Consider the following 17889-nt stretch of genomic DNA (forward strand, 5'->3'; position numbering starts at 1 on the left):
CAAATTTATTTATAATTAAACCAAATTGAAATTCTTCATATGCATTCATCTATTCACGGCGGGGTTTAAAATTTGAAGCGGTTTGTCACGTTCAACATCAACAAAACAGTCGAGAGTAAGACTGGGGAAAGTCTTTAACGGAACGGCTTCTCAATACAATATCTTTTTTAGGCTTATCTCCCTCGCTGTTAAGGTGTCAGCAACGAGGACAAGAAACACAGCAAGTGCAGGAAGACGAGGAAATAATGCAGTTCATCAACGATACGAACATCACAAACGCAACCGAGCCCTCCACCGTAGAATCTATTACGTGGACAGAGCAGTACGAAGAAACAAAAGCTCTCTACATTTTCCGTGTGACTCTCTTCTCCGTGATCATCTCGGCCAGTTTAATCGGCAACTCCATGGTTTGTTATGCTGTGTGGAGCATACCTTCTCGTAAGCCTCTATCCTACCATCTTGTCACTAACATGGCCTTTGCGGAAGTCCTAAGTAGCGTCTGTTTGGCCGTCATGTTTGCGAGCTGGTAGAATCGGACGGACGCCGTTCTTCAAGAGGCCGCCTGCGTTTTGAATACGTTCCAAATCATTGCTCTTCTCGTTGTGACCTACTCACTGGCTGCCATCGCTTTCTATCGTTACAGATTCATTGTAAACCCACTTCCACGTGGACCATCAGTTAAGAAGATCATAATTCTAACCATAGCTGGGCTGTGGCTATTGTCATTTGCAATCGCCTGTCCCTTTTTCATCGGTCTCAGGTTTAGAAATGGCAGATGCATCGTGTTGCCTATTACAAACAACGAGTACTATGCGATTATTAGATTCATCTTGAATTACGCTTTACCTTATGTGATAATGCTGGTATCTTACGGAGCAGTGGCATGGAACTTGAAGAGGCGGATTGTGCATATTAACCAAAGAAGGCGGACCTCGACTGCCGAATCGTCTTGTGTTGTTCAAATCGAAGATCAACTGGAGCTAGAAGATTTGGGAGAGGATGCGAGAATGAAGGAACAAAGGAGTGTTGTGCTCGACAATAATAAACGAAGAGACAGTAAACCCGAAAATACAGACCCAGAGAAAGATATGCTTAAGATGATTTTTGCGCTCATTATTATTTTTGTTGTTTGTTATTTTCCGTATCAAGCTCACTATGTGTGGGAAAGGGTTTTTAAGATCAATGCGTATCAATTTCGCCATCATCAACTTTTTATGGATTATAATTTTATTTTGATTTGCCTTCCCAGTGCATTACATCCTTTGTGTTATGGAACAATGAACAGATTCTTTGCTAAGGTATTCTTAAAAATCATTCTCTGTAGATCTTGATCTATGAGTAATGTGTATCTCAAGTCGTAAGTAGGACATTGGATACGCTTACTCATTTTTAAATAGAACTCAGTAAATGTCCGGGACTTGTCAAAGTGGCGCTGCAAATGCCGCCTGGCAGCCATCTTGGACTCGAAAGAAGTAATTATGTCAGAATATGTCTTAAATACAATTTACACATAGTTAATCGAGGGGAATACACCCAGTCCAAATCATAAGAAAAGTGTAAAATTGAAACCTCCAATTAAGTACTGCTCTGTACTCAACACTAAGTAATACTGAGGATCGTTTTCAGCACGCACGGATTAAAGCAAACCAGCCTTTCGGATTGCCATCTTAAATAACGACTTCTTGCCGCCAAATACATTTCGTATAAACGCTCTTCAGAATTACTATATCTCATGTGTGGCCTTGGTTGTAAATACGTTCGCCTTTCATAAGGAAAATTACTAAGACTAGAGAACTTAGAGATCATTTTCTGTTCACTCAGTTCGTTGAGCGAAGTTTGCCAGATGATTTATAGTTCCAACTACTGTATGTAGAAATAAAGCTGATTAAAGGGTTTAAAATGTAATCAGCGACTGTAAGAGTTCTCTGGAATACTTTAGGGAAACATTCGGTGAGTTTTTCTGGAAGGGTTAGAACATTAAAAAACGCATGTATAGAACTGATTCTGAGGGCAAAAGAAATACAGTTGAATCCTGATGAGGCGAAGGAGGTTCTAATTATCGGGCGTAGGGAAAAAAATTATCAGAAATTTGAATAAATGGTATCTATTTTATTTTTTAATCAATACATTACACATTTTGATAAAAATTATCCGCAGAGATGTCGGGTTAAATACACGTTTCAGCAAGCAGCCAAACCAGCGCCTGGTTCGCGTCTGCAATACAATTCACGTCAGTGAGAGCACTCGCGCGTCAATACTCTCCCAATTATGGGAGACGAATCTGCGTTGGAAAGCAGGGGGCAAAACCTCGAGAACAAGGTAAAAAGCGCATAGGATCATCATGAAAAAAAAACTGGTGTAATTACGTTTAATGCTGAGCGTTAGTCGATGTGTTTTAAACATCTTCAGGCCCACAGACATGGTGACGATCAGAAGTCAAAACACATAGTTTGCGGCTGATAGGGCTAAGGAATAATAGGGTCTAATATGAAAGGAAGAAATGGGAGAATGTTCCTTCATACATCTCTTAGATGCTCCTTCAGTCGGTAAACATTACATATTCATCAGATTCAATTGCAAATTTTTGAACAAATATCAAAGTACAGACTGTATATGGATGACATTTCTACAAGTTCTAACAAATAACGGAACTGAGTTGTACGGTCATGAAATTGCCTGAGTATGTGTTCTTTCGGCAATTTAAGGTGATCACTGATTCTTTCAAAGGAAATAACAGAAGTGAAAACGCATTGATCTCAACAATAATATGATAACCGTCATCAAAACGTGCTGTTCAATTTCAATTAGAATGTGCAGGGCGTTTCCTAGGATACGAGCGTGGGTGAAAGGCATCATGACACTTTCATTAGTTATGAGTGAGTTGTGCGATTAATAAGTTGATAGGCGGCTTTTCCAGTGGCTGTAAGCAGTTGAGGAGCTTTATCTTAGTGCAAATTCCCGATTTAAAAGATTTCCGCTCTCGTGTTTTCACAGTCCACACGCGTAAGATTGCGTTTAAAAAAATTACGCACGCTGAAATGAACGTTGACTAAACGTTCCCATAATTCCACTTCGAGTTTTTTTTTCAAGACGTTTACGTGGGTATTACGCACGTGGCAATCTTGGGGGCGTAGAGTTTAACAGCTTTCAACTTTTACGACCGTGACAGCGTTTTTCGCAAGCGTTTTTTACGCAGCAGTGGAAATTGCTTACGTGCGCTTTCTTTACTCGCGTTTTACTGACGGGAAAACTTATGCAACACCGAGAAGACACCTTTATTACTCTGGTAGCACTTGAACGGCTTTTAAGGAAGTAAAATTGGTTAAAAGCTCTTGTTAAGTTAAGTGAAAATCTTCTGGAAAAGCCGGCGAAAATTTAGTAGCAGATAGTATCCTGAATATTCAGAATGATTTCAACTTCCTCTGTTGTTAACACGGTATCTTTAAACTACAAAATTGTTTGAAAGATTGACTGAGTTTGCCGAAAAAAATTCGGCATTTGCAGAAAGTTTGGATTCTAAGCTGTCTGTTGTTGTGTAGACAAGCTGTGTTTGCACAGTGATTCACAGAGAAATTTTCCCGCGCGGTCGTTTGACAAGAACAGCTTTTTAAGAACAATTTTTTCGAGCCCTTTGATTGCCGCGCTGGTTTTTCGATACTAACAAAGACGCAGAAAGAACATCTTTTAAAATGAAAAAAGAATCTTTACACGACGGTTGATCACATACGTTTTCGCTTATAGGGTTCCTAGACTCTTCCTACTTCAGCTGAAAGGTAATGCTTTTTAAAGCTTTCTCCATATTAGCAGCAAGTTTTGATATCTTCTAATCTTGCTTTCGCAAAGATTGATTCGATGAAGGAGATAGCATCCTCATAAGAAATAAGCGCCATGAAAATGAATGAAACGAACTAAAGTATGGCTGGTTTAGCTTCAAAGTTTTCTAAGCTTCAATTTGCCACTTTTTTCTTCTAATAAAATTTCTTCCTATGAGTTGTTGCAAATCTATCTTACTGCAAAATTTTGCTTTAATACGCACGTTATTTATAGTACAGCTGTACTCGTAACAGTATATATACTCCACAGTACTGTCTTAGAGAAATATAAAATTTGACATTTTTTCTGTAGCAGTACTGTCAAAGTCTCGTTTCGCTCGACTTAAGTTAAAAAAATTGAAATATTTATTTACTGGAATGATACTACTGAAATAGGCTCAGCTAAGGTTGAAAAATTGAAATATTCATTTATTGGAATGATACGAAGAAAGGTCGAAGTTGATGCTAACTGGAAAGCATACTAACCTAATCAATAATTAACCACCGAAATAAGACATTAAATAATTGAATTCATAAAATGATTACGACGGTCAGAAGGATAAAAATGGAGCCAACGAGAAGGTGGGAAAACGGTAGTGACCAATCAGCGATTGGTTTTTACCTATCTTTTGATCGATGGGGAACTGGTAGCGAAGATTTTCTAAACCAATTATGGAACATTTTGACGCACCGCGAACTTCATCTTTGAAAGCCACATAATCTACCAGAAATATACAGTACTGTATTTTTTTTTTAAAGGCGGAGCTTCAAGTTAGAATTATGATCATAATAAATGCTTTCACTCCACCTAGATCTACCAGGAAGAAGACTGTATTCTGAAAATGCAAGTTGCATGTGGTTGTTTCTGGAAGTCGAAAAGCCTATTTGATTAAATTCGTGCTGGGATAAGTTGGTAATCTGCTTTTCTATGTTGGGGCTCAATGTTTTGCCATGCTTGGTTGTTCTCAAACAACTTTTGTTTCTCTATTCCTTTCTTTTAGGTTAGAACTATTAGCTGAGAGTAAATTTTTTAATCACGACGTGAACAGGGCGAATCGAGGTATAACCCTGCAAAAGTTTAATCGATGAAAACACAATATTGAGTCGAGCAAGAAAAAATAAATTGTTTCCTTTTCAGGAACCCGACTAATAATAGTTTTTTGTTTCTTGATCTGACATGAAGACTGGCGTTCATCAAACTTTGCCAGCAATATGTTTAATGAGGCTTTGAACTTTCCTCGTGTACACATAATTTTATTAGACATTCAAATCAATCTTCATTTTCGAAAGAAGGCAAGAGTAAAATCCAACCACCAGTTGACCGCTCTTTTCCCTTTCCACATTTCATCCACAAGTTCTGACGTCCATGAAAAAGGATATACAATTGCTTGTTTAATCTGTCTCGGAGCGATCAAAATGCAGGGGCCAGACTTATTCCATAATGAAATACTTACGCCAACAGCCTTCACCGGCCGCAAGATTTGCTCATTTGAAAATGGCGAGGTATTACTTAAAGCGATCTCGCTGTATACTGTAGTCTTTATTTTCATTGAAACGTTATCATTATGTTTTAGAAGACTAAGCATATACACATATAGATATATATATATATATATATATATATATATATATATATATAACTAACTGCTGACAGTTTTAAGTTTTGAAAAGGATTTATTTTCAATAAGTCACTAACTACAAAATAAAAGTGCAGACGGCACATGGGCTCGGCCCTAACTAAATACTTGTCTAGTAAACAAACTAAAGTATTCAAAGTCCAAAAAAGGCCCTGAAGAAAAAGTCTATACATATCTAAAGGGAGTCGTAATTTAAACTAGGAGAATTCTACGCTACAAGTAAAGATAATTCTAAGTTGAATTTAAACTAATAGAAAAAAGGCGTAAATAGCTGAGAATAATGATATAACCAAGGATAATCTTAATTTAATATTAATATAACAGTAAAGCTAATAGGTTATTTACAAGAAATATCTGATATGTATCTCCTAAGATAGTTTTAAACTACAAATAAAGATAATTCAAATAAGGCTAACATTGGTATGACTTTAACTAAGGAAGGATATAACTTGGAATAATTTAGAGAAAAAAAAATGAAAGAAACTAAACTACTATTAAACATTTAATCTTTTTGTTAAACTAGTTACTAAATCAGCTATTTACAAAAGGATTTTGATAGTAGTATTAGTTAGTTGACACAGTGCTGGAGCTTCCCATGAATTCTTAGTCAGATAAACAGAGACGAAAGTGGTCACAGAGAATTCTCCTCTTGATATCATGGAGGATAGAACGGATTAGACCCTCATGACTTTCATTTCCATTGCGAAAAGTAGCATTATTGCGAAATTTCCAAATACCATACAAAGATCGTTTTGATCAGAAAACGGGCCAGTCGCGCATGTTTTGGGCTGACTGGAGCCCATTGAAAAAAGAAAACAGAAGTACAAGACGGGAAGAAATTATCAAGAAGGGAGGAGATCACAGGAGAAAAATACGACCACACTTTTTTAGCAAGGGAACAATTAAGAAAACAGTGATCAATTGTTTCTTTTCGAGAACAGTAGGCACATTTATGAGAATCAATATAGCCCCAATGTTTTTGGGAATCGCGGACTTTAATGGCCCCAAGGACAATTGACAACTTATAGTTTTCAGAAAAGACATCTCGAACCAATTTCCAAAGATTGCCAAGTTTGAAATAAAGAGGGAAAAAGGGGGACAAAAAACGATGAAGAAACGGGGAGGTAGAAATCTCTCTTAGCAGGGCCTGATAGCATTTCTTAGAGGTGAAATCAAAGTCTTGCCACTCTTTGCGGGATGCAATCCCACGAACAGTGGTAAGCGCCGAAAAACATTTCTTGTAATATGGTGTGGAATCATGCGAACTCGGAGTGGAATTGTCACGAAAAGAATGCCACTCCGGCCGAAAAGAAGCAAACCTAAACCCTAGTAAGTATTTAGTTAGTAAAAGGACTTTGATTCGGGGTTAGAAAGATTAGACACTAGAGAAGCTAACTTTAAGGAGTCACCTTTGATTTGGAAATTGAAAATTCCGAGGCCACCTTTGTTGAAAGGCTGGTGGCAAGTCTTTGTACTTACTGTCTCAATGCGAGAGCCCCAAATAAAAGGCCAAATTAGCGAATTTACCTTAGAAATAACCCATTGAGGGACACACAGTACGGAAGACAGGTAGAGAATTTTGCAAATTCCTAAGACATTGACCATGAGGGATTTGCCGACGAGCGAAAGGGAACGAGATTTGCAGAGATTAAGATATTTTTCCAACTTCTCAAGTTTTGGTTGCCAATTATCCACTTCAGTATCATTGCCGGAAACAACACCTAAGATTTTCATTTTGGTTAGCCACCTGAGGCCATATGGTTGGTCATTCCATGTACGCCATGCGCCCAACCACATTGCTTCCGTTTTGGCAACATTTAGGCGCGCTCCAGAACCGCGTTCATAAACGCTAATGGTATCAAAGAGAGATGCCAACGAACGAGTGGATTTAACAATACAGGTCGTATCATCAGCATATATCCCAACTTTACATCTTATTCCGCGTGCACCGGGTAAGAGAAAGCCTTCTATGGCAGGATTGTTCCGGACTTTGCAGGCAAGAGTTTCATGCAACACATAAAATATACAAGAAGGGGGATAAGGAGTCCTCCTGTCTCACGCCACGAGACAAAGGTATCGCCTCAGTTAACCATTCATTAATAATGATTTGCATGTTAGCACCATCATATAGTCTGCTAACATAACCCAGTGGCAGAAAGATGAACCGAAACGAAAACGGTTTAAGAGATTCATTAAAAGGGTACGATTAACTCGATCGAAGGCTTTCTCTTGATCGAGGCTGAGTAGAATGCCAGTTTCATTAGTTCGCTCAATATAGTCTAAAGTATCCCGCAATAGGTGTTAACTTTGACGTAATTTTCCGACCAGGCGCAGAGCAGGTTTGATCAGGATCAACGATATGCTGTAAACCTGAGAGAGACGGAGAAAAAGAGACTTGGAGCATACCTTATAATCGACATTTAATAAAGAAATTAGTCTCCAATTTTAAAGATCTTTGCGATCCCCTTTCTTGAAAATGACTCGAGTATTACTAGTTTTCGTAGACTCACACATCTCTCCAGCTTGGGAGCATGCATTAAAAACTTGGCACAGATATGGACCCAAACGGTCCTAGAACTTCGAGGAAAATTCGACCGAAAGGCCATCAGGGCCGAGAGCTTTGTTTGTGATCATTTTATTCAGAGCGACAGTACTTTCCTCGAGCGTCAAGTAACCCTCACAAGAGGATGCTTGATCGAACGTGAGTTGACGAGACAAAGAAGATAAAAGATCGGTTTGCATTGCGGCATCTACCGGCTCTTCAGAAAAGAATCGAGAGAAAAAATCCACGTGCGCTTTCGCAATTTCTCTTGAGAGAAGACCTCATTGCCGTCTGAATCGTACACGTGCACTGAAGAGATGTGCGATCTTTGCGCTTTACTTCTCTGTAAATTAAAGAAAAACCGGCTGGGGCGTTCACCCTCTTCTAACCATTTAGCACGACGACGAATCATAATTCCTTCTGCTTTTTTGATACGGAGAGCTTTCAGGCGACTTTCTGTATTGGATATAGAATTGGAGACGGTTGTGTCACCATCAACTAGACGTTGCCGAAGTCGAATTAATTCATTGGTTAACTTAATGAGACAATCATTTCTTGTTATATATCTTTTGTTTCCTCTTCAAAATCCTTATTCCTGGCCTTCCATTCTTTAATTTTATCTCTCATGGACTCCATTTCTTCATGAAATTCTCTGACTGATTTCACTTGCCCCTCGCACACGTGAACGAAATTTTTTAAATTTTTAATCCAAGTCCTTTCTAGCTCTACCTTTGGTTTTCTTATACAGTTGAACAACTGTACCGGCAAGCTTAGACAAATGAACGCCGATTTCATTGCGTATCGATTCATCATCTGTAAAAGCAAAAAGGCCACAAGGAATACAGTGTTCCAGCAGATCCACGTAATCGATTTTGTGTGCATTTTCAGTTGAGCCGGATTCACTTCCGGTAGAAAATTTTGACTGGAAGTGCCTTCAGCACGCGAAGATGCGACGATTTTGTGCCACTCTTTTAACAGAGGAAAGGGTATATTCACGGGAAAAATAATCTCATTCACATGAGCTTTCGCTGCGTAACGAATTTCTGGCCGGTTAACCACGATTTGGCGTTTAAAACTCAAAGAGCATCCACTGAATTCGTCCGACATTTTGTCTTGCAAAATAGTGATGTAATTTATTCCTCCAAATGCTTGAAGTGCATATGACACGAATTTTTTTTCTCTTGTTTCTCTTAGTTGGATATCTATAGAAAACGTTTCGAAGCTTTAAAAGAGCTGGAAAAATGTAAAAAGCATTTTTTGTTTCTTTCAAAATACGCGCAATTTGCCTACATTGTGTACCTTTGCCGCGAAGGTCTGTTGTCGCTAAGAGGATTCTGCAGTACTTCGTAGTAGATAGATAATGCATTGAAAGGCAAAGATGTTCAGTGATTCTAATGATTCCTTTGAATCCGATTCTTCTGAAAGTTCCATCGACTTCGAAGAATCTGGGTACACAATGTGACGTCACGTGGGATTTTGGCCGCGCGATGACCGAGACAAATTTGAAGGTAAATTGCGCGTTTTTTGAAAGCAAAAAAATGCTTTTTAGACTTTTCCAGCACTTTTAGGGCTTCGAAACGTTTTCTATAAATATCCAACTACAAGAGACAAGAGAAAAAAATTTCGTGTCTGATATGCCCTTTAATTTATTAGTCCCAGGCTATAAATGAAACGGGGAGGTTACAAAGCATAGAATGAAGATCCTTGGGATGCAAAATGCTGGACGTTGCGAGGTCAAAACGATGAATTTACGGGTCCAAAACAAGGCTCATGGCTGCCTTCCTCTGGCCGTTAAATCGCGCTTTGTAAAGCATCATCGTCGAAAGTATTTTCCCTGATTTGCATCGTCTTTTGAAACCGGTTTAATGACAAGGAAACCCTTTAATTTTAAGGTTAAAGTGAAGTTTCTGGTGTAAACAAAGCATGCGGATTTTTGGAAGGATACCAAAACCCTCCTGAAACCAGTTGATATTTTCGAGAAAATGGGAACTCGGAAAGATAATAGAGAAGACATTTTGCGGATTTCAAGTAGTTTTGCGCTGTGAAAGATTGGACTTGGGAACCGGTTTACCCACTACGAAAATATTAACAACGTGATTCCTCAGGTTGTACGAGATGTTAACTTTGTTTTAAGGTTTCTGAACCCTGGGCTGAAGCTTCCAAAGGGATGTAATAACGAAGAATAAATCAAGGTTACTCAAAATCTCACTGTTTTCTTTGTAACGGCTTGCATTACGCGTTTGTATTCTAAGACTGTATTGGGCATCAATGCGCCTGCTCGGCGGCCATACTGTTTTGGATTTCTGGCCATTTCAGCTCACTTGTTAGCCAATTTAAGATTTCCATTTCTATGTAAATTCTGATGCTCACTTCACACCACTGATTAATGAGCTATAGATGAGTGGCCCTCTTATAACCAATTTATTCAATTGAAATTTTTGTTTGTTTGTTTTTTCAGATATAAGGAAAATGAACAATACATCTATATATGCCAAAAATACAGGATTGATCATTTTAGGAGGTGGTCTGACAATGCATCATATCTGCAACGCCAATCTAATGGTGAGTTACCTTCAGCAGTTTTTCTTCTTTTCCCTGAAGTTTCTTCTTGTCTGCATTTCTTGTCTTCTTATCTGCATTTCTTGCCTTCTTGTCTGCATTTCTTGTCGTCTTGTCTGTATTTCTTGTCATCTTGTCTGTATTTCTTGTACTTGCCTGGCCTAAGTAAAGATGAAGTCATCACCGACAGTAGTGACTGTTTGATTTGCTCACTTTTTTATCATTATTATTATTTATCGAAGTAGTGAAAAGAAAAAAAGTGGGGTGTGGTCCACGTTCTTTAATTTAGGCGGTTAGTAACGTCATTTTGCAGAGTACAGAAAAATACCTCCAAACACTAGTGTACTACAGATTGTAAACTTTGATTTGAAATCCTTGTTTTGATAGTAGATGCCCAGGTTTTATAAATTGCTAAACGGTATTTAATAGGTAACTACTACAAGTAATAAATTGCGTGATCAGCTACCTTTCAAATTTGGCCATATTACTTGGATAGAATAAATCTTCTTTGCTTTCATAGGCTTTACTGTGCGCCAACCGGTTGGAAAACGATTTATCGGTTGAATACCGATATCCACCTTCCAAAAACTGAGTCCTAATTTACTCAGTTTAGAGATCCACAGTTGAAAAATAAGTCTCCTCTTGCCTTCACTAGTAAAGCTATTTTCATTCCAAGGGGCTAAGGTGAAGTCTGCTTACAAAATAGTCTCGTACTGATGTGCTTAACCATCACATTTACCTCCCACCCACCCCACCCCCCGCATTTTGCGAGGTTTCCATTTTCGTTTCGACGCGCGAGTACCCAAAACATACCTCAGTACATACCTTTAATTAAAATCATTTTTTAGGGATTTGTTATAAACTCGTAAAAAAAGTTGTTTGATTCTTATTTCGGCTTTTTAATGACGAAAAATGTTATTAACTTTTCACAAGGCTGGGACGAAAGAGAAAATCAGAATTCATGCGACGATTTGAACCAACGACCTTCAAATCACGTATAGTTATGTTCTATCACTAGGTCTCGTTACTTAGCTAAGCCTGTATAAGGTTCAAATGAATTAAGTTTCCAGCATGCTGTTAGAATCAGCAAGAGATGTTAGATGTTGTTTGACAAGATTATGTCATGGTTTTGTTTCATTGTACAGCGTAATGGCGCCGACTTCTCTGTGTTTGTAAACACAGGCCAGGAGTTTGACGGAAGTGACTCAGGTGCCAGGCCTGATGAAGCTGTTTCCTGGGGAAAAATTAAAATGACGGCTTCGCCTGTAAAGGTGAAAAACAACTCAATATCTCATGAAAAAAAATTGTTGACAGGAATAAAGGTAGCAACTCTGTGACAGAGTTCGGAAACGACCAACGGAAACGGAAAATACTTTTTTTAGCCACTCGCTTGCTTACAAATTTCCATGACCAAGGCGTCCTATTCAAATTACAAATGATGTGCAGTAACGTTTTATTTTCCTTTTTGTCAAACTCATTGCATCAACCACTATCAGACTAAATGCAAAAAAAAATAAAAAAAATTAATGCATGAATGAAACCATTTCCACCAAGTTTCAGGGTGTTTTACTTGAATAACTAGTTATGAAAGTTCTAAAACTGGCGCACTTACGAAGGTAGCCTCGTAGAGTCTTAAACCACTATGGGGAAGTCAAGGATTATGCATGGAACGCCATAACTGCCTTAAGATATTAATTTACACTATTTGTGGTTGTTTTTTTTTTTTTATTATATGCGGTGGTTACAGCATTATACGCTGTGGCTTATTAATTCTATTTGGTGCCTAGTCCGTCATACGTGGTGACTCTAATTCTACGCGCTGGCTTTTTCATTCCATGCGGTGCATGTTGTATTATAAACGGTGCTTTTTCCTTTATATGCGGTGTTTATTGCATTCTACGCGATGATAGTTTTATTATATGGGGTGCTCTTTACATCATGCACGGTAATTAAGTGATTATGTGCGGTGCTATCTTGTTGAAGTGGTTTTTTTCCCGTTATATGCGGTGCTTTTCTTATTATGTGGGGTGGCTAATTCATTATACGCGGTGCCTCCTCCTTGGGGTGCTTTCTTCCCGTTCTACGCGGTGCTTTTTTCGTTATAATCACGGGACCTCGTTCTCGATTGATTTGAAACGAGGCCAACTACACAAGAAGGACTGGATATGAAGCATAAAATCATCGCGGCGTTTACCGCTATTTTGAAAGCTCTTTGTATAATTACGTCGATAGATAGATAGATGGCTTTATTCAAAACCTTGGCAGCCGAAGGGCTGAATTATGTTATTGTTACAATACTAAGGGTAAAGATATATATATCTTATTAGACTTTTTTTTGTGTAGTATCGCTGAGTATTTTTACGAATTGTGCCGTATTTTGACGAGCCCGTAGGGCGAGTCAAAGTACAAATAACGAGTAAAAATACTCAGCCATACTACACAACAAAACGTCTAATGAGTTTTTTATTATCCAACACGCCAAACTGTTATTTCAGTGCGGGGGAATTTCGCGGATGTTTATTTACGGGGAGTGCGTGACAGAAGTATGCGACGAGGAACGGAATTGGCGCGTTGTTGTGCTGCTGTTTCTATTTTCTTCATTAAATGAAGAAATTTTCTGGTCGTCAAGCTGTTTTTCTTCGTTGAATTTATCTAATAAACTTGGATATATATTTGCCAGCCATTCTGACTCTTCGTCTTCGGAAATATGATTCAAATTGTCCTCCATTTGTCTTTTTTTTTCGTAACTACAATCCAATTCTTGGCTTGCGCGATGCGAGAAAACCAGTTTAACCGGTACTACAATAGACGAGTACAAATACTGCGTGATATTTGTACTCGTTTATGGCGTTATTCGTACTCGTCTAGGTGTAGTTGGATGATAAATATACAAACTAGACAAAAACAACAAAACAAAAACACAAATTACAAAATGTGTTTAAAATGAGTAAAAATAATCTATACCTGTATATATATGTATATGTAAGTGTATAAAAGACGACAAGTCAAATAATCAGATATATTGCATAATTACATGTTCATAATTAAGATAATTTTGATTTTAATTATTGATAGTACACAATTAGCACTCCTTGATAGACGTCATTCCAGAGGCGTTCAATTCTTTGGTTTTGAGTGCTCTTTCCTGTGATGGCACTCCCTCTGTTTACCCCTCTTCTTGAAATCATGTAATCTGCAATTTTCACCTTCTCGAGTCCCTGGTCTGTTCGCACTCTGCTTGGAACGCCATACCTATTCACTGCTTCCAAGAAGCACGTCAAAAGAGTATCTGCGTTGTTGGTATCTGTGCATTTCAACATCACTGATAGTCTACTGAAACCATCGATTCCGCCCACAATTATGAAGTTCCATCTTATGAGTTTATGATTTGTGTCGACATGCCACAAATGGTTTGGTCCTTGAACGTTATATACCCTCCATTTGAAGCGTCCTTTCTTTCTCTCTTTTTCTCCTTACTGGTGAACGCGGTATATACTATCCCTAAGTCTCATTCTCTGCACTTTGATGCCTCTTTCCTTGAGAAGAAACTTCAAAATTTGTTCTCCACAAAAAGGAAAATCTTTCTACGCTTCTGTCACATGCTGATCAAGCTCATCATCAGATATGTTGCTAAAATTTAGAGCCCGAGGTCCGTATCTTTCCATTCTGCGATAAATTGTTCTTTCACTGACTGAAAGCATACACAAAATCTTCTTGACTGTAAAGCCCTCTTCCAAATGATCTTCCAATACTGATTTAGGCATGTAAAATTCCAGTGCACCGCATCTACACGGTTTCTTTCTGGTTTCTGCCTACCGTATCTGCTACACTGTAATGGCGCAAATTCATCCTGTCCACCCTGTTGGTTATCCCTAATTGATTCATTTCATTAGTAGATAGCATGGAGATTATATTAGGAGTAATCTTTTCCCTATGGAACAGCTCGGTCGAATGACCTAAACTAAGTTTTTTGAGAATACGAGCCATAACGTCCTACCTATTTATGGTGGCCGCCATTTTGATTTCCTGGCGTAGTTGCATGGCCTCGTTTCAAATCAATAGAGAACGAGGTCCCGTGATTATAACGAAAAAAGCACCGAGTATAACGGGAAAAAATTACCGCAAGGAGGAAGCACTGCGTACAATGAATTAGCCACCCCACATAATGAGAAAAGCACCACATATAACGGGAAAAAATCACTTCAACAAGATAGCACCGCACATAACCACTAAATTACAGTGCATGATGTAAAGAGCACCCCATATAATAAAACTATCATCGCGTAGAATGCAATAAACACCGCATGTAAAGAAAAAAGCACCGTTTATAATACAACATGCATCGCATATAATGAAAAAGCCACCGCGTAGAATTAAAGAATCACCACTTATGACAGACTAGGCACCAAATATAATTGATAAGCCACTGCGTATAATGCTGTAACCACCACATATAATAAAAAAACCACCACAAATAGTGTAAATTAATATCCTAAGGCAGGTATGGCGTTCCATAATTATGTTTGTATGCGATTGTTTTAGGGGTGACTTGCAGTTTAAATGGAATACAGGTGGAAGAGTGAATGAGCTATTTCTTATTCCATTGCTAATATGAATGTTAATTATTTCCTTTTAGGTTTACTCAGACGCTGCCCTCGTTTATCCGCTTTTGGTGGCGGAGACCTTTTCCCAGAATTTTAAAATGGATACCTAGGATTGAAAGAGTGTAAGGGAAATGGTGAAGAAAATTAAAACATCGTTAATGGAGACAATAATTATAGCTTCGAGTAGGCTTTGAGCTGAATGAAAAGATGGCGCGCGTAGTAGTTTGCATAAACAAAGGTTCCAATATTCGTAGGTAGTGGAAAATAAATATAATACAATGTCTAGACAACTGCTGACACTTGAATTCCTGCCGGAACGTCAAAATATTGGTGCAATTAACGATTAAGAATCCCAAGGAGTATTAAAAGAAGAAACTGAATTCGAATTTCCTCTTAATTGCGCAATTTTAGCTCACGAGGAAGTTTTTAGATAAAATGACAACAATTACTGTCGATTCCATTTTCCTACAAATCCGAAATGCGAAATAGGACTTCTCGGGGAATTTGTGCCACGGAAGACGCGGTGAACTTTTTATGTAAAGTCGCAACACAACGAAACCTCGATCGCGGAACTTGACTTCAGTATTCAGTTTTGAAATTGCTGGGAATATTTTTTTAAACGTTTTAAAAGCGACTAAATCAATGCTCCGGATCATCCGATGCGAAGGTTCAGTCGCAACTCCCTTTAAATTTTTTCCCTCAGTTTTCCACATAACGACTTCTCTGGTACACTTATCATCAAGAAATGATGGTGTTTTTTTAAGCTTTGTTCATTGAGACCAAACCGTGTTTGGAAGGGTCGAAATATTTCAATTCTGTATGTTATCGATTTGAAATTACTGAAAAAAACTCAGTGCCGGGGAGGAAAAAACATTAGCCATTACCGCGCAACTCTCGGTTTCAATTGCTATAATATTGATTGCTTTCTGATTCTATAACTTGAGGAGGAGTTTGTTAAACAGCGACATCTTGGGATCTCGTATTTGCTTTCGGAGTGAAATTATTTGTTGCCAATTTGACTTTTAATTTCCGTCGCTGTGTATAATGCAGGTAATTAATAATCCATGCGCATCATGCTGAAGGAAAATAACCTTAAAAGCTCATTCAGTAAGGAAGAGTTTTAAGCTACTGAAAATATTCATGACAGAATTTCAATGCTGTTTTCATTTTCCACAGAGTTATTCAGAGGTTATAGCTGTTCTCGTGTGATTATGTGTCTCCACTTTCTGTGTTCAGTACTTTAAGATCCGAGGCGATCGATGTCTCATCCTCTTTTTTTGGTAAATATGTGTACATCTGGCGGTAAAAATGTGTTCCTGAACGATATGTCATAGCTATTTTTCCTGATAATCACTGATCGAAAGATCAGCTTTCAGTACTTTGATAGCGAAAACAAACGAGCATTAATTAAGCGCTCAGCCTGTTTTTTTTTTTTGCACAAATGGTTTCTTTAAAGTCGGTTTACTGAAGTTGAGACAAGGACCTTCTTCGTATTAGAGGTATTGTGTTTAACAAAACTCTTCAAGTTAGTAGTACGTATTAATTAAAACACTTTGCTGCACGAAAACGAACATGAAATAAATTGTCATCCTAAATTATAAGTTACGTAAAAACTCAGCTTTTTCGATTAGTTTATATCCTGACAGCTTTAGAACTGATGCGTAATTGTATTTTCGAAACAATGTTTTATGCAGGTGACAATTGTCCGTTGGGTATTAATATTTCAGTTGAGCTTTGTAAGTCAACATGCGGCTGTCACAATGAAAGATAAGTGGAAGCACGCAGCGAAACTATAGGAGGGAATGGCAGGTAGATACAGGATATTTTATTTTAGCTTATTCAACCTTAGACAAACCTTGTAGGACTATTTCTGTCACATTTTTCCCACTTTTCCTGTCTTGAATTTCGGCTTTCAAACTTTTTTTAACGAAGAGAAAATTCGGTCATAACCTAAAACCGTGTCCAGCTTGTAAAGTGTGTTTACTGGAAGCTTGGGAATTAGTGCAGAATGGTGTTATTTTCCTTTAAGTTTTGATGTGGCGATCCTCCTGTAGTTTTGCTAATGAATTTGAGACCCAAATGCGTACCAAATCACGCGGCACGTTTCTGGGAAGTTGTTCAAGAGTTATTTCAGACTTTCGATGCACAAGATGGAAAATTTGGTCGTTCGATGAATAGAAGGGTGTAATGTTTACCTAGTTGTATTTACACCAAGTACTTTCTCATTCTAGTGGCCGGAATCAGGCTTGCTCTTTTTCTGAGGTGAATTGCTTACTGAAAATTTCGCTAGAATAACGAAAGCCATCTACCACCGTAACCGCTTTGTTTGAATGGGTGAAACAGTGTGGGTAAAAGGTAGCAGGGCTGTCGAAGTTAAAATGCAATGCGTTTTACAAGTTTACAATCTGGATATGGTAAGCAATATGTTCGCCAGTAGTTGAAGGAAATCACTCAGTAGCACAATGAGAAATGTTTAGAATCCTAAGTTGCATCTTTTTTTTCGTTGGTATCGTTGTTTCTTGCTGTCGAGAGTTTTTGAAGTCCTTCGAAGACTTCGAAACTTCCATGTGGTCAAGCTGTATTGTCCATTGTCCTAGTTTGTTGTTGAGGCGAAAACGATTGTCCCAAATTTTTCACCGTGTATGCTATTATTGCAAAGTCGATTAAACTTTTCCGTAAAAGTACTATTCTGCGCCTCGGGATTTTTTTTTAATTTGGTAAGGCTCGGTATATTT

At 38.2% G+C, this 17889-nt stretch overlaps 2 protein-coding genes and 1 pseudogene across 2 annotated transcripts in view; all 3 read left to right on the forward strand.

Moving 5' to 3' along the window:
- Nucleotides 1-154: 154 nt before the first annotated feature.
- On the forward strand, nucleotides 155-2159 carry LOC148733937 (tachykinin-like peptides receptor 86C; annotated as a pseudogene).
- Nucleotides 2160-2197: 38 nt separating this feature from the next.
- LOC111326690 (putative deoxyhypusine synthase) lies at nucleotides 2198-15508 on the forward strand. The gene is made up of 4 exons (XM_088755742.1): nucleotides 2198-2319; nucleotides 10450-10553; nucleotides 11696-11821; nucleotides 15187-15508. Exons 2-4 carry the CDS (start codon nucleotides 10461-10463, stop codon nucleotides 15262-15264), a joined length of 297 nt encoding a protein of 98 aa, XP_088611868.1. The 5' UTR covers nucleotides 2198-2319; nucleotides 10450-10460; the 3' UTR covers nucleotides 15265-15508.
- Nucleotides 15509-16844: 1336 nt separating this feature from the next.
- LOC148733938 (octopamine receptor beta-2R-like) overlaps nucleotides 16845-17889 on the forward strand; it is a 7768-nt gene continuing 6723 nt past the window's right edge. The window contains exon 1 of the mRNA XM_088758788.1: nucleotides 16845-16963. Within this exon, the coding sequence (XP_088614914.1) occupies nucleotides 16957-16963 (7 nt within the window). The 5' untranslated portion in view covers nucleotides 16845-16956. The remainder of the gene's footprint in view (nucleotides 16964-17889) is intronic.

The sequence above is a fragment of the Stylophora pistillata genome, chromosome 4 (assembly GCF_964205215.1).
Source record: "Stylophora pistillata chromosome 4, jaStyPist1.2, whole genome shotgun sequence".
NCBI lineage: Eukaryota > Metazoa > Cnidaria > Anthozoa > Scleractinia > Pocilloporidae > Stylophora > Stylophora pistillata.

Bases quoted from the DNA above. Each gene is read 5' to 3' on its own strand.
- LOC111326690 (XM_088755742.1), top strand. From the start codon at position 10,461: ATGAACAATACATCTATATATGCCAAAAATACAGGATTGATCATTTTA. The intron at 10,554-11,695 runs GTGAGTTACCTT...TTCATTGTACAG, and splicing joins TCTGCAACGCCAATCTAATG to CGTAATGGCGCCGACTTCTC. The intron at 11,822-15,186 runs GTGAAAAACAAC...ATTTCCTTTTAG, and splicing joins TGACGGCTTCGCCTGTAAAG to GTTTACTCAGACGCTGCCCT.